This window comes from Harmonia axyridis, chromosome 6 (genome assembly GCF_914767665.1).
Source record: "Harmonia axyridis chromosome 6, icHarAxyr1.1, whole genome shotgun sequence".
Lineage (NCBI taxonomy): Eukaryota > Metazoa > Arthropoda > Insecta > Coleoptera > Coccinellidae > Harmonia > Harmonia axyridis.
The window spans coordinates 21,117,386-21,133,075 of NC_059506.1; the positions used below are offsets into that span (position 1 = coordinate 21,117,386).

At 32.9% G+C, this 15,690-nt stretch overlaps 1 protein-coding gene and 1 long non-coding RNA gene across 2 annotated transcripts; one reads left to right on the plus strand and one right to left on the minus strand.

Annotated features, from left to right (window-relative positions):
• Positions 1–892: 892 nt before the first annotated feature.
• Positions 893–3,653, plus strand: LOC123682048. The gene is made up of 3 exons (XR_006747767.1): positions 893–1,031; positions 1,151–1,289; positions 1,635–3,653. It is a non-coding gene; the product is annotated as an uncharacterized LOC123682048 (long non-coding RNA).
• A 147-nt stretch (positions 3,654–3,800) lies between these two features.
• Positions 3,801–11,050, minus strand: LOC123683118 (pre-mRNA-splicing factor CWC22-like). The gene is made up of 7 exons (XM_045622016.1): positions 10,861–11,050; positions 8,755–9,012; positions 8,409–8,627; positions 5,818–5,897; positions 5,567–5,731; positions 4,110–4,241; positions 3,801–4,052 (listed from the first exon to the last, which is right to left on the minus strand). The coding sequence occupies exons 1-7, from the start codon at positions 11,048–11,050 to the stop codon at positions 3,801–3,803; spliced, it is 1,296 nt and encodes a 431-aa protein (XP_045477972.1).
• Between the last annotated feature and the right edge of the window lie 4,640 nt (positions 11,051–15,690).

A 15,690-nucleotide genomic window follows, 5' to 3' on the forward strand; every position in this document is an offset into this window, starting at 1 on the left:
CGCCTGCGGCTCGTGCTGCAAACTTCATCTGCGTGAGTTATGACCTACATTACCGCTCGTTGAATAATATACTATTACTCCACCATTATAAGTTAACACTCTTAGAACGACTGAAGATTCTAAAAAGCAAGAATGACGAACACCTCCTAAATAATACAATAATAATAATAATGTTTATTCAAAATAAACATGAAAAAATTACAGAGATATTTATTTCGCGGAATATTTACCTGTGCGTAATTATAAATAAAAAGTTTTTCTGAAATATTTGAAGAAATATACATTATTTAAATAATTAGTAATGAATTCTTTCCATCCAGACAATATTGTGCCACGTTCTAGTTCATGTCACTTCCGGGTAAAAGTCCAATCGGATGGGTTTCTAAGATCTATTCAAGGGTGAACATAATTTCAGGGGTAGAGGTGCAATCGGTAGGTAGATATCCATATTCGGGTTCATAAAATGTCCTCCAACTGTAAATATTAATTTTATTTTTCGTGATTGATTATTCTGTTCATACAATCTCGTTCTTTTTCTATTAACCATTGATTAGCCTTTCTTCTGTGATTTTTATTTTTTTTTTCAGATTTTCAGGAATTTTTTGATGTATCCTTGGGGCAAGGTAAAAACAGGATCTTTGCCCTATCTTTTTTTTTTGCTCTTGGTGTTTGGTAGATATATTCTTTTTTTCTTGTAGAATGAAAATACTCTATTTTATTAAATCTGATATTTCCTTTGAAGATGTAAATTAAATTAAAGATTTTCCCACAATTTATCTGTTCAAGATGATCCAACCTCTGACTATGTATACTTTTCCGCCTACCTCTGTATACTCTTTCATATATCTGAGGACAACTTATGCACGGAATTAAGAAAATACAGATAAATACGCTTCGATTAAAAACTGTCGATGATGGTTTTCAAATAAAATTACCGGTTTAACGCATAACACCCATTCGTGGAAACGATTTCTCAGAGAAAAGTTATAATATATTGGATGTCCTTTGAAAAAGTACATATTTCATTGACGGTGAGTTCGTAATACATGACTTAGTTTGTATCAGAGAATATCACTATCAAGAAACGTTTGTAAAATTGTACATGTTATGTTGTCGTCTTGTAATTTTATTGTTTATGTCTTATTTTCAGCTGACGTGCTGATGGCCTAGTACCTATGCCGAAATCGATAGTCTTTCTTAGAAGTTTTCATCATTGAACCTTATTGGAGTTCCATCCATTGATTATTGAAATTTCATTCATCAAAATTATTTGTAAAATTGATGGAAATGTAAGTATCAGGAATAAATAATTATTTTATTTTTTCTTCAAATCCAATGGTCGACTTATTTAGATATAAAATTACATTCATCCTTCACATTCAACGAAGATAAATACGTCCATATGATTTGTGTTTTTTTGCAAGTGCGAAAAGATAAGCAGATGCTCCTTTTTGAAACATGAGTTTAGTGAATTTTCATGAGATTATAATTGATTCGAATTGACAACGAAAAACATATAATTTTTATATACTTTGAATTTGTGGAAAACGACTGGCTGAATTGGAATTATATTGTAATATCATATCAAACTAAATCACAATAAGAATATTTGGGAATAATGTGTGTTTGTACAGTAGAGATGGATTTCATCAAGAAAAATAAAACTCCAAAGAATCTGAAGACTCATCGCTATAAAATAAAGGGACCACAAATTTATGGATGATTACATATGTTGAAGGTCATCAATTATCAATCGTCGAGGGACATAACCACATAAGGGTAGGAACATTAGAAACTACTAGGCACCCCACAGTTCTTACACTACAAATGAAATTCAGACATCCAGGAGAAGGTAAAACCAATAGGCGGCTTCCACAGAAGAAACTCCAAAGGATATCTATTCTCCCTACTCATTGGTCATCTATATAGTGAAGAAAATATACAAAGGTCAGATCATTCCTTTATGAAACTCTTTAATAATTAGAATTCTTTGATTGAGGCTTTTGGACATATATGAAATATTTCATTTTGAATTTATATAGTTATATAAAGCTTAATTAATTAAATTAGGTGGCCTTTATCAGGTCAGAATTTATTTTCGAATCTGGAAATTTATATAGGTAATCGTTTTCTACCCTGATCCGAATTTGCTAATGTTTTATTTTGTTGAATATTAGGTGAAAAAAATATTGGGTATTGAAAACTTAAAAAGAACTGAGAACTGAGATAGAGAATAATATGATAGATAATTTGGATACAGATAGTGATATTTATGAATTTTTCATCCTGGAAACTCTGCTTATACAAGATTACAAAAATTTACTGAATTATGAATGGATTAGATCCATAAGACAATTATATAATTAACATCAAAGGTCAATCGTTCCTATTAGTTTATCATCTAGAATTAGAAAACTTAAAAAATGGAAAAATACAATTTATCAATGCGTACATCTTTTGTTGAATCCTCTAGTTCAAATGTTCTCTTGAGAAGCATCAACGTACCTTGATTTACATAGAGAAAATGCACAGAATGTAATCCATTCAAAAACATCTTTGTTGCTATTGTTCACAATAATGATAGCGATGTACAGAAATTAAATTCACATAAGTAGGTACTTGAATTTTAGCTTGAAAAATGAATATTTTACTTTGATTCAGTACCTAGTTGTTATAAACTGATGCAAATTATGAAATAGATTGTAGACTTGATATTCTGTGCGAGCGGTATGGTAATCAGTATAGTAATATAGTAAGTACATGCTATTCATCGATAATTCGTTTCGTAATTAGACTTAGACAGTTTGAATAACACGACAGTGAAGCTGGAGGATCAAACTGGCACGATTTGCAATTATGCAAGAAGTTCGAGATGTTTAATCCCCTTTAACTTTGTTACTAAAAGAGGTACAAGAAAATGTTTTCTACAAAATTTTCACTGAATTGACTAGTGTTTTTAAAATGATTTCACAAAACGAAATATATACAGAGTGGGCAACATATTGATTTTAACTTCATTTTTTCGAATGGAACACCCTATATTTTTCTATATTTGACTAGCTCTTTTCCCCTGACTTCGAATATATAACATATGTTTGGTTTATCCCTCTTATTCTGAATTCCACAGAGTTTCAAATTTTAAGAACCACCTGGCATGCTCAGTTATCAGTTTTCGAGTGATAGGCTGCGATAACTCAAAATGCCCCTTTTAGAGTTATCTCGTTGGCAACAATATGACATACGTTTTTCACCATAAATTGGAACTCAAAAAGGGCATTTTGAGTTATCGCAGCCTACCACTTGAAAATTGATTACTAGAGCATGCTAGGTGGTTCTTAATATTTGAAACTCTGTAGTACTCAGAATAAGGGAGAAAGGCCAAACATTTGTTATAAATTCGAAATCAGAGGAAAAAGAGCTAGTCAAATGTAGAAAAATATACAGGGTGTTCCATTAGAAAAAATGAAGTTGCATGCAATATGTTGCCCACCCTGTATATATTTAATTTTTTGAAATCATTTTAGAAAACGCTAGTCGATTTCATGAAACTTTTGTTGGAAACATTTTTTTGTACCTCTTATAGTAACAAAGTTAAAGGGGGGTCAAATTATGGTGAAAAACCCGGTACATTTTTACATATAAAATTTACAAATTCATGGTATCCTTAAGTACTAGAAGTCTTTCTATCATCTTCGATCTTAATTTCAACATTTCTCTTTGTTTCTCATCAAGTTGTTCAGATTTCAAATTTTTACGTACAAAAATTTGAAATCGGAACAAATTGATGAGAAACAAAGATTTCAAATTTTTACGTACAAAAATTTGAAATAGGAACAAATTGATGAGAAACAAAGAGAAATGTTGAAATTTTTACGTACAAAAATTTGAAGGAAAAGCCTTAAGCTTTCTCTGAACATTTTAAGTTTATCAGACTGTGCCACATTCTTGAAAACACCAAGGCAGGCTTCGGTGTTATTATGGTTCAAGATACCCAAGAAAATTTGCCTCAAGAACCTTGTTGTTGTATTATCTATTTGTGTAAATTCGATCACCTGAAAAAAAATTCATTTAGTCTTTTATGAAATCGATGGATATAATTTCAACCTTACCTTCAAGGTTGAGATGGGTAGTCCTTTATTTAAGAACCGATGTGTCATAAGTCCTGCCAGTGAAGACATACAAGTTGGTTTCTGTTTTTCATTTGCCTTCAATTTATCCCAAATCGAGAATTTCAGAGTTAGCTGTAAAATTATTTTTACAGCTAACTCTGAAATTCTCGATTTGGGAAATTGAAGGCAATAGAAAAACAGAAACCAACTTGTATGTCTTCACTGGCAGGACTTATGACACATCTGTTCTTGAATGAATAGCAAAAATAACAAATATTATATTTGTTATTTTTGATCTACGCTTTCTATTACCGAATGAAATAATTTTCGTTATTTTAATATTCTTACCATATGCTTTCTATCATGCTCGCAGAACCTCCTAAAAAAGAAATGTCCAATAAATAAACAGTGTTGCCATATTTTTAGGTTAGAACAGTTTGATAAAGACAATCATAATTTACTTACATCTGCCGACACAATAATACAGAATATATCCCTTCTGTGTTTTATCTCATTTTCCTAGCCATTTCGAGCAGTTCTAGCTAAGTAGCGTAGTTGAAAAATGAATTTCACTCGAAAATGTTTCATATGAAGTTCAAGAAAAAATATCATCACTGTAATCCTTGGAAAATTCTCCATCTTTTTGAATTTTCACTTTCGATTTTACGACATCGAATAAGGGTAGGTGAAAGGGAGATATCTGACTGATTGAAACGCCTGTAACTCCAGTTTGGCTCAATATTTTTGAGCAAATTAGATCTCGTCTGAAAAACTTCCGAAGAACTGCTCGAAATGGCTAGGAAAATGAGAATAAACACAGACACCAGAAGGGATATATTCTGTATTATTATGTCGGCAGATGTAAGTAAATTATGATTGTCTTTATCGAACTGTTCTAACCTAAAAATATGGCAACACTGTTTATTTATTGGACATTTATTTTTTAGGATTATGAGGTTGCTTGTGAGAAATTGATGCATTTGGGTTTGACTAAGAATCAAGAAAGATAATTTATTCATGTTATTTTGCACTGTTGCGTGAGGGAAAATCCTTTCAATCCTTATTACGCTTACTTGGCACAGAGGTTCTGCGAGCATGATAGAAAGCATATGGTAAGAATATTAAAATAACGAAAATTATTTCATTCGGTAATAGAAAGCGTAGATCAGAAATAACAAATATTATTTTTACAGCTAACCTTGAAATTCTCGATTTGGGATAAATTGAAGGCAATAGAAAAACAGAAACCAACTTGTATGTCTTCATTGGCAGGACTTATGACACATCTGTTCTTGAATGAAGGACTACCAATCTCAACCTTGAAGGTAAGGTTGAAATTATATCCATCGATTTCATAAAAGACTAAATGAATTCTTTTTTGGGTGATCGAATTTACACAAATGGATAATACAACAACAAGGTTCTTGAAATAATTTTCGTTATTTTAATATTCTTACCATATGCTTTCTATCATGCTTGCAGAACATCTGTGCCAAGTAAGCGTAATAAGGATTGTAAGGATTTTCCCTCACGCAACAGTGCAAAATAACATGAATAAATTCTCTTTCTTGATTCTTAGTCAAACCCAAATGCATCAATTTCTCAAAAGCATCCTCATAATCCTAAAAAAGGAATGTCCAATAAATAAACAGTGTTGCCATATTTTTAGGTTAGAACAGTTTCATAAAGACAATCATAATTTACTTACATCTGCCGACACAATAATATAGAATATATCCCTTCTGGTGTCTGTGTTCATTCTCATTTTCCTAGCCATTTCGAGCAGTTCTTTGGAAGTTTTTCAGACGAGATCTAATTTGCTCAAAAATGTTGAGCCAAACTGAAGTAGCAGGCGTTTCAATCAGTCAGATATCTCCCTTTCACCTACCCTCATTTGATGTCGTAAAATCGAAAGTGAAAATTCAAAAAGATGGAGAATTTTCCAAGGATTACAGTGATGATATTTTTTCTTCAACTTCATATGAAACATTTTCGAGTGAAATTCATTTTTCTACTCGACGGTAGCCATTACGCCCCCTAGTGGTAGAGGTATGAACTTCAAAACACTTTCCTGTGTATTCTCCTGTACACTTAAGTCATAAATTTTTTTACCGTAAGTCTCTACAATGAGTGGATCCTGAGATATAACCGCTCACCTCGCTTATTTGCCCACCCTGTACAAATTACTTCCATTAGGCAAGTGCTTTTTTTAACCAATCCAAAAATGTCATTGTGTGATAGCAGGTAATTTTTGAAGTGTTGATTGTTATAATTGGAATTGTGTTCATGATTATTCTCATTTTCATTCATTCACGTGGCATTGAGAAAGCTCTCAATTCAATTCAAAATTTCAGCAATTAATTTAAAGAAATATCGCATTTTTTCTGATTCATCTTTGTTGCTCAATAATCTTTTTTATGATTATTACTGAATTGATGACAAATTTTCTAGCGATCTACACTCCATATTTGAAATATCTTTGATTCCATGATGTGCTATATGATCTATGGAATCAGTAGGTTAGCCCAACAAAAATTTTGAATTATACAAGGGTTGGATACAGAGGATGAAAAAATATTTCCCTTTGAAATGTAACACAAATGTTTCCTATATTTAAAATATTATCACCTAGAAGAAGCATTTCAAATTTTTTTTGGGCCAGCTTCTTTAGCGAAGACTTGTTATACACTGTTCATTATTGATTTATTTTAAATAATAAGTTTTTTAAGCTCGAAAAAATAGATATCTTTGGTTTGAAATTGAACAAATTGTTTTTTGACAATTAGATCGATGAAATTGATATTGCAAATATTCTCAATAGTTTTTTGGAAATTCTGTAAAGCTTTTTTTATTCATTCTAATTGTGACAAATTGATCTGTTTAATATATTTATCTTTTTTTTTGAGAATCCAACATACGACTTTTAGTGACAAATATCTGTGTAGAGTATGATGTGTGGTGTGATCACTATTGCTTCAAAAATTCACTCCATCCTTTCCTATCTCTCGACACACATCTTGCTGCAGTCACATTTGTTCCCTTCTTGTCCAAAATAGCCGCAATGACTTCGTTCCAGCTTTTTTCTGGTCTTCCTCGTCGTTTTTCCCAACTTCCTTGGCCTCCCAAATTCTTCTTGTCAGCATATCCTCTTCCATCCTATTCAAGTGTCCCCACCATTCCAGTAGTCTCCTCTCTATAAATCCTTCCAATGACTATACTTGCAATTTCTCCCTAATTTTACATTTACATCCCTATCCCTTCTAGTCACTCCCATTACTCTTCACAGGTACTTCATTTCCATGGCCTGTAATCTTGACTTTCCTCTTTTGATCAGTGTCCATGTTTCACATCCATATGTCAATGTAGGCCTGTATACGGATTTATATATCATGGGTTTTGTGGTTTCTGTTTTACAATGCCTGATTTTATAGCATAGTAAAATCTGTTTCTATATTCTATTTCATGAATTTGTCTTCCGTGCTTTTCAAAAATGACCCCAAGGTATATTTATTAACCTGTTCGATTCTTTGTCCTTCTTAATATATCTACTCCCAATTTTCTGTCATTCTGATATCACATCAACCCAAAATTTGAAATTTCGCTGCAGTTCTTCTTCATTCCTGGCCAATATTTCTATGCCATCCGCAAATACCAACTCTGACACACATATTCTCTCCATCTTATGGAACGCCACTATTGTTGTTTTTGTTCTCTGCGTACTTTTTTGGATTATGTTATCCTTAAGCGCTATGAAAAATGAGGGGCTCAACCCCCCCGTGTCTCAGACCTCTTGTGTTTACAAAACTCTTTGAGATTCTTCCCTTCAGTATTATCTGGTTCTCAGTATTCTCATACAACTTCCCTATCAATCTGATGAGCTTTGTACTGACTCCTCTTCTTCTCAACGCATTCCAAACTGTCTTCCTTTTCACCCTGTCAAAAGCTTTTTGTATATCGACAAAAGCCGAGTATAGCTCTCCGTCTGTTCCCAAAGTCCTTCTCATTAACTCTTTTAAGCTGAAAATGTAATATTGTACGCTTTGCTTCTTCCTGAATCCATTCTGTGATATCAACAAATTATTTTCTATCTTCTGCCTAACTATATTTTCCAAAATCCGTTCATAAAGTTTCCTTACTCTACTCAGCAATGTGATTCCTCTGTAGTTGTTGCATTCTTTGTTGTCGCTGCCTTTGTGTATTGGCACCAATAATCCCACCTCCCATTCCTTCGGTATTTCCTGGGACTGCCGAACTATCTCGATGATCCTCCACAATGCTCTAGTCCTCTATAATTCATACTTTCCAGCATTTCTGCGCTTATTCTATCTTTTCTTGGAGATTCACCTAGTTTCATTTTATAAAGTGCCTGAATCAACTCTTCCTTGGTTATCGTAGGTTCTTGCTCTTCTTGGATCCCCAGCTCACTTTCATTATCCTCCGATATATTGTCTGTATCATCTTGTTTTCCCAGTAATTCCTCGAAGTATTCCTTCGATCTTTGTAGTACCTTTTCCTCATCTTTAAGATATTGCCCTTCTCATCTTTTATATTAAAAGTTTATTCTGTCCTTTTCTCTCTTTCATGTTCTTCAAGGCAGAATAGATCAATTTTTTATTTCTCTTGCTATCTAGTTGCAATTTATTACCGAATTCCTGCCAACTCTTTATTTTTCCCTCTTGTATCAACTCTTTTACTTTTATCCTCTGTCTTTTGTAATCTTCAAATGCTTTCAAATTTATCGCCTTCAAATAAGTTTTGCATAGTTTTTTCTCGTTCTGTATTTCCGTCTTGATACTTTCGGACCACCAGTTCGTTAGTTTTCTTTTCCTCATAATTTTTCTTGTTCCACATATTTTTTCAGCGGATTTTATGAGGGCGTCGCTAAACACTTGCCATATTTTTTCTAGTCTTCCGTTTTATAATTAAATTATAACTACAGTATGGCGTGAAGCCTACAACGCTTTTTTTGGGCAGACAGAGTCACTACAGTATATATGAGAATGCTTCTAAAAACACAAGTTTGTTATCAAAAGGAATTTTCATTTTTAAATTTTTTTGAAACCTTATAAGAGATGTTTTGTGGATGCTGTTTAAAAATTACTTATACATATTACATAAAGAAACTTTTTCTATCATTAATAATAGGATATATTTATTTCATCCATAGTTCCGAGAAAAGTTCTAGAATCACTCAAGGTATATCAGTCTACAGTTCCATTTGAATATATGCTTGATGATTATGTCTCATTTTATTTGATGTAAAATATATCGATCTTGAGACTGTGATTTTTATATTATACAATAAACCTTTACATTACTAAATCTCACAATAATAATAGATGTTAAATGAAAGAAACAGTGATAAAATCCCATGAGTTAAATAAGGATAGCATTATGCGGTCATTTGAACAATCTCCTTTCCAAGATCGCATTGACAGAACAAGGGTATAAGTAGACGTGTTTGAAATGATTCGGTCTGAATTATCTGAATTTAGAGTTGGTATTCTGTACCAAACGAGAAAAATATATTCTCATATTATTATTTTGACATCTTTCAGGATGGCATAATGATCGTAATTCAATTGATCAATGTTGAATTCGGAAATCCCTGGTTATTCCGCTAGCATTCGTTCCAAGACTTTTATTTTATTCGGCCGTAAGAAATTATAAGCTTTCTTCTGTTTGAATAATTAAAAATAAAAAAAAATTTTTAGTATGAGAATAGAAAATTTATATAACAATGACATAATTATTCACATTTCCTTTAAGTGGCAATACATTTTTTCACAGAATGTACTCAAAGATGGTGCAGCCTAAATTCGTTCAAACAATTTCTGGTTACAGCCCCAAGATGTTACCACTCTATTACTCAAGATTTTTTCTATATTCGATACATAAAGACCATTTTCTTCGTTTAAACTCTCCTAAACTTTGGGTGTGCCCCTTGAAACCCCATACTTGGATCGTCTCCGTCTACTAAGTTCATGGTGCTTTTTGGTACCTTATTAGAGCTGTTTTGTTGATGCTGTTCAAAAATTGCCTTCACAAATTTTCAAATTCGCCTCATGGTGGTTCCAAAAAAAAGGCGCTTTCTATCATTAATGATAATAATAATAATATATTTATTTCATCCATAGTTCCGAGAAAGGTTCAAGTATCACTCAAAGGTATATCAGTCATACAATTCCATTTGAATACATGCTTGGTGATTATGTCTCATTTTATTAAATGTAAAAAATATTGATATTAAAATATATTTATATGAATACTCTGAAAATATATAAATAACAAACATGCTAACAGTATGAGTGTAACATGAAAATCTAAGAGGTAACGAAATGAGATATAATGAATCGTAAAACGTTTTCCATCAAAAATATACGTACACATACATACATGAAAATGCTTTAGGAGCTGTGTTTCGACTTACTGGCAATAAACATGCCAGAATGTGGATGAACATTCTTAAAGCCCCTTTTGAAACTCAAATAAAAATATTGGCAGAGAAGTACATTATTCTCGTTCTCAGTTTCCATTCAACTTCCAAAGGAAAGCAAAGTTCATAGTTGTCTGTGATGTTCACATCCTTAAAGACTTGATCCTTCGTTTCATTAATAAATTTAAGATGTATAACTTAAAAGTATTAACAAAAACTGCTTTCTGCGTGGTATGAAACCACCCATGTCTTGTCTCAGGGCTGTTTGAGATTCTGTTGTCATTGAATATTACCACTGAATATATTTATGTATACTCTGCGCAGTTTCCACCGCCGCCAACATAACCTCAGTTATTGAAACACTTTTAGTTGCTATGAAGAACTTTAGACCCTTGTTGAGAAGGTATTTTTCGTTATCGCTGAGAGTCTTGCTCAACAAGTTGATCACCGTTTTTGTATGATCTAGTGGTGTAGATTTCTTGGAGTCTCCCATCAGCTTTTCCATTTTTCTCCTTTAATAACTGTTGGTTGTTCGTTCGTTCTCCCATAACTCCTCTCAACTACTTCCATGATTCTTTTATAGTCTTCTGCGCTTGTTCTGCCTCGTATGCTTGTCCTGTTGTTCTCACAAGTTTGTATTAGGTTAGCCTAGTGGAAGTGGTGATAGCTGCGAGATGGTTCGGTGAGCTTTTCTGTTTAAATAGCTTGAATGATGTATGCATATTGTTCAAATGTAAACTTCGCTTGGAGCAACTTGCTCGGTCTCTGCTTGGTCGTTGGTCTAACGTTCATCAACTTTGTTCATGCTGTTTCTTCATTTCGCTTCCTTTGCGAGATGGTTCGGTGAGCTTTTCTGTTTAAATAGCTTTAATGATGTATGTATTTTGTTCAAACGAAAACTTCGCTTGGAACAACTTGCTCGGTCTCTGCTTGGTCGTTGGTCTAACGTTCATCAACTTGGTTCATGCTGTTTCTTCATTTTGCTTCCTTTGCGAGATGGTTCGTTGAGCTTTTCTGTTTAAATAGCTTGAATGATGAATGTATATTGTTCAAATGTAAACTTCGCTTGGAGCAACTTGCTCGGTCTCTGCTTGGTCGTTGTTCTAACGTTCATCAACTTGGTTCATGGTGTTTCTTCATTTCGCATCTTTTACGAGATGGTTCGGTGAGCTTTTCTGTTTGAAAAGCTTGAATGATGTATGTTTATTGTTCAAATGAAAACTTCACTTGGAGCAACTTGCTCGGTCTCTGCTTGGTCGTTGGTCTAACGTTCATCAACTTGTTTCATGCTGTTTCTTTATTTCGCTTTCTTTGCGAGATGGTTCGTTGAGATTTTCTTCTTAAATAGCTTGAATGATGTATGTTTATTGCTCAAATGTAAACTTCGCTGGGAGCAACTTGCTCGGTCTCTGCTTGATCGTTGGTGAAATTGACCTTCTTCATCTTTGAATTCGGTATCTCTTTCATCACATCCTTAATTAATCAAAATATTTATAAAAAGATCTGTTTCCTCTTTCATGAATTAATTGTGCTATTGATGATCCATTGGAGTAACCTAACTCAACTGGAGCGAAACTAACTGTCAAATGTTGATGAATCCGATCGTTAAAATTCTGACTCTCAAAAGATGATGAAACCGATCATTTTGCAAATTTTGAGTAGATCCTAAATAATCAACTCAATACCTGAGGAAAATGAAAGAAATTCCAGGTACCTGCTGGTTGTTCCAAAACTTTCATTATATTCGAACGTTGAAAATGATATATTCTCTGTTTGAGTCATTTACATTCTGAGCCATTTTTTGCTTATAATGCCGAATCATTTTTCAAAAATGTTTCCAACTTTTTTACACAGGATGTTTTCGATATTCTATACATAATTACCAATTACCATCTACTTCGCCTCAACTCTGATCAGTTTGTTTCACTCATGAGGAACCCGAATGAGATATCTACTGATATTTCCATAATTAAAGCTAAATAACAAATGCTTCAGTCAGATCTTTCTGAGTGTAAATCCAACCTCGAGGAGCACTTATCTGAAATACTTCACCATAGCGATACTTTGGCCACCTATTCTCAAACCATTGATCAGCATGGATTGGATATTGCCTATTCCAACATGAATGCGAAATTCGAAAACGATCGACGAAGGAGCGAGTTTTGAAACGCATGAGTGTTGGAATTGCCTTCTGCAACGAGTAATAGACGATATTTTCTCTATTTCAGTCAAGTTTTGTGAAATATTGTCGAAATTCAATGAAAAATTCAGTATTACATCCTTGTGACATTTGTATTGAATCTTGGCAGTTGGTGTGACTGTTACGAAAATTGACAGATTACGGAATTTCAATTTAAATCGTACGTTTCGAATTTTGAAATAATTTTTGACTACCTCGGTTGGTTGTGTTGCTGAAGGTACCGGGTTCGAATCCAGGCTAGGTCATGGATGTTGTGCATATCTGGTGGTGGTTTATGAATTCGATAGAGTAAAATGAAATGTTCGCTGTGTAGATGGCTTTAGTAGCCAAGCACATATAAAGGAAAAAAAAACTTTTTATTACGCATTAAACTTGTCAATTATGTCTGATGAAATCGATTTAACACTACCAGAATTGAAAGAAATTGAGAATATAATGTCGTTAATCATTTCACTGAATCCAAATTATATTATATTGACAATTTGACTTGTGTTGAATTTTGATAGGATTGGAAGTCGGTAAAGACAACCACAAAACGAAAAATATATCTGAAAACAATGCTGTGATGAGTTCATTACAGCACTATTTTTAAAACTGTAATGAACTCATTACGATACTGAAATAGAGAAAACTTGTTGTGTTCGAGAGGAAAGATATGATCTAAACCATTCAAGAAATGAAACGCACTTCTACGCCTCCTCAGGGTAGTGCTTGATGCTTCTATGAAAACCATCTCAGTGTGAGAATTGAATAATACACTGAAACTTCATTAAAACGCTTCCGTTTAAGACGCTTTGCCGCATAGCACGATCTTTTTCGTCGGTCAATTGACTGAATTGATATAAAGGAACTATCGATTATTTCTAAATAGAATATTTCACTATTCAAATATATGATTTTTTCAAATTTGAGAATATCAGCGATTTATTTCGTCTCAGGGTTATTCAGAATAATAAGAAGGATAATGTAAGCAATTTTGGGATGTCGCTGAATTGAAAGAACTTAATAACTTCTTTAAATGAGAACATTTTTCCGAAATATCTGTTTTCTTGCTCTACGGAATACTAACATTAGGTTTTTACAAAATCGTCCTAAAAAGAGTTTGTATATTGCCATTTGAAGAACACCTCGTTTGCCTGATGGCTTAGATTGAAGTAATTTTATTTTGAACTCAAGGCTATTGTGTCATTTCCAAGGCCTTAGCCAGGGGGTAGTCCGATGAGTCCGGGCCCCCCAAAATTTTTTCAGAAATACAGGATACTCATTTCACCGAAAATAGTCTCAACTTTTTCTATTTTATTATATTTTTTTCATTTTTATTGATCGCAAACTCCGCAATATTTTTTTAAAGGGTCAACGGTTACGGCCTCGGTCATTTCTGCTGATCCAAATGGTTTGAACTGTATAAGTCCAGCTCATTTTTTGATTGATGAATAGTTGATAACATTGTCGTAAAAGACTCCCATTAATAGAATAAGATATTAGGAGATATGTCAAAAAGTAAAATTCATCCTTTTTGGACATGATGGTCCTATATCAGCTGGAGACTAGGGACAAGCTGCATCGGTTAGTCAGAAGTAGAAGAAAACTTTGATTCTGATTAATGAAGAAATTAATGAATGAAATTAAGAAAGAAATCTACCACTTCTAAAATAGCCGCTTGCCCAGATTATCAAGCTACTGCCGGATTTCATTTTAGGGAGCTAGTTGAAGATTTGAAATCACAATATCAAACCTAAGTTCGGCCTATAACCAAACTCTATCCTCTTCTAGTAACATTTCATATAAGCGAAATGCCTCTATACCGTTTCAGCGATCAGTTCAAAAATTAGTACTCTTTATTTTGCGCTAGAGACCATCGATTTATATGAGATTTTCACTATTTATCATTTCAAAGAGTTCATCATTGCGGAAAGTCCCAATTTTTTATTTTTTTGTTTGGAATGAATAAAAAAAAAGTTGATTTTTTATTGAAGAATAAATATGCATGATATAACTTTCCCAACAAACATTCATTTTTTCATGAATTCGCACAAAAAACTATTTCACATGGAAAGTGGTGAAATCTCAAAAACGCTGAGAGAGGAGTGGTTGAACTTTGAGAGATCATTAGAAACCACGTGGTATAAACTTAATGTACTCTTAAGAGTTCATAAGTATTTTTCCTTTTTCTTTAATTCTTATGATAGTATTCAACAAGTATAATTCTATATTCATAGTTCACTTTGAATGCAGGTAAAAACTTTCATAATTTGTTTCTTGCAATGCGAAGCGATAAGCAGAGGTTCCTGTTTGAAATGTGAAATTTCATGACATTATTATTGTTTCGAATAATCTATGAAAAACAAATGATTTGTATCGAATTTGATTTAATGAGAATTGGGTGATTGAATTCAAATTTGAATTGAATTGTTCATTATTATTAATGGTGAATCTTAAAAACAACAATAATTCTTGCAGTCATTGAAAAATTTTGAAAGATTATTCTTTTTAAATTGTGCGAGAATCGTAATTTTTGAATGTTCATTTTCATTGTTGTTACATTGTGAAACTCGTAACAGTATTTTTTTTTGTACTTTGAACTCATGTTACATATATCCATATGTCCTGACTTTCCATGTTACATATTTGATGGTACAAATAAATATTATTATTATTATGTTTCTTTGCCCTTCAACATAAAAAGATCTATGAATGCCCTTCATGCATCATGTATTTGAGTGAGTTCAAATTCCTAATGAACCACTCATTACTCAAAAAAAAAATCACGCTCCGTATCTAAGGGAAATTGGCTTTCCATGAATTTTTTATATGTTGTAGCACTCTTGTTGATGCTGTTCGAATATCTTATGTGCATCACCGCTCTGAATTCAATCGTTTAAATTATACAGGTTGAGTCTTTGACTTGTACATATATTTCAACCGAAGATTCCTGAGGTCAAAAG

Coding starts and splice junctions, on each gene's coding strand:
- LOC123683118 (XM_045622016.1), bottom strand. CDS start 11,050: ATGGAAAAGCTGATGGGAGACTCCAAGAAATCTACACCACTAGATCAT. Junction 9,013..10,860: donor GGCGGTGGAAACTGCGCAGA/GTATACATAAAT, acceptor ACGGAAGACTAG/AAAAAATATGGCAAGTGTTT. Junction 4,242..5,566: donor AGCATGATAGAAAGCATATG/GTAAGAATATTA, acceptor ATAATTTTACAG/CTAACTCTGAAATTCTCGAT.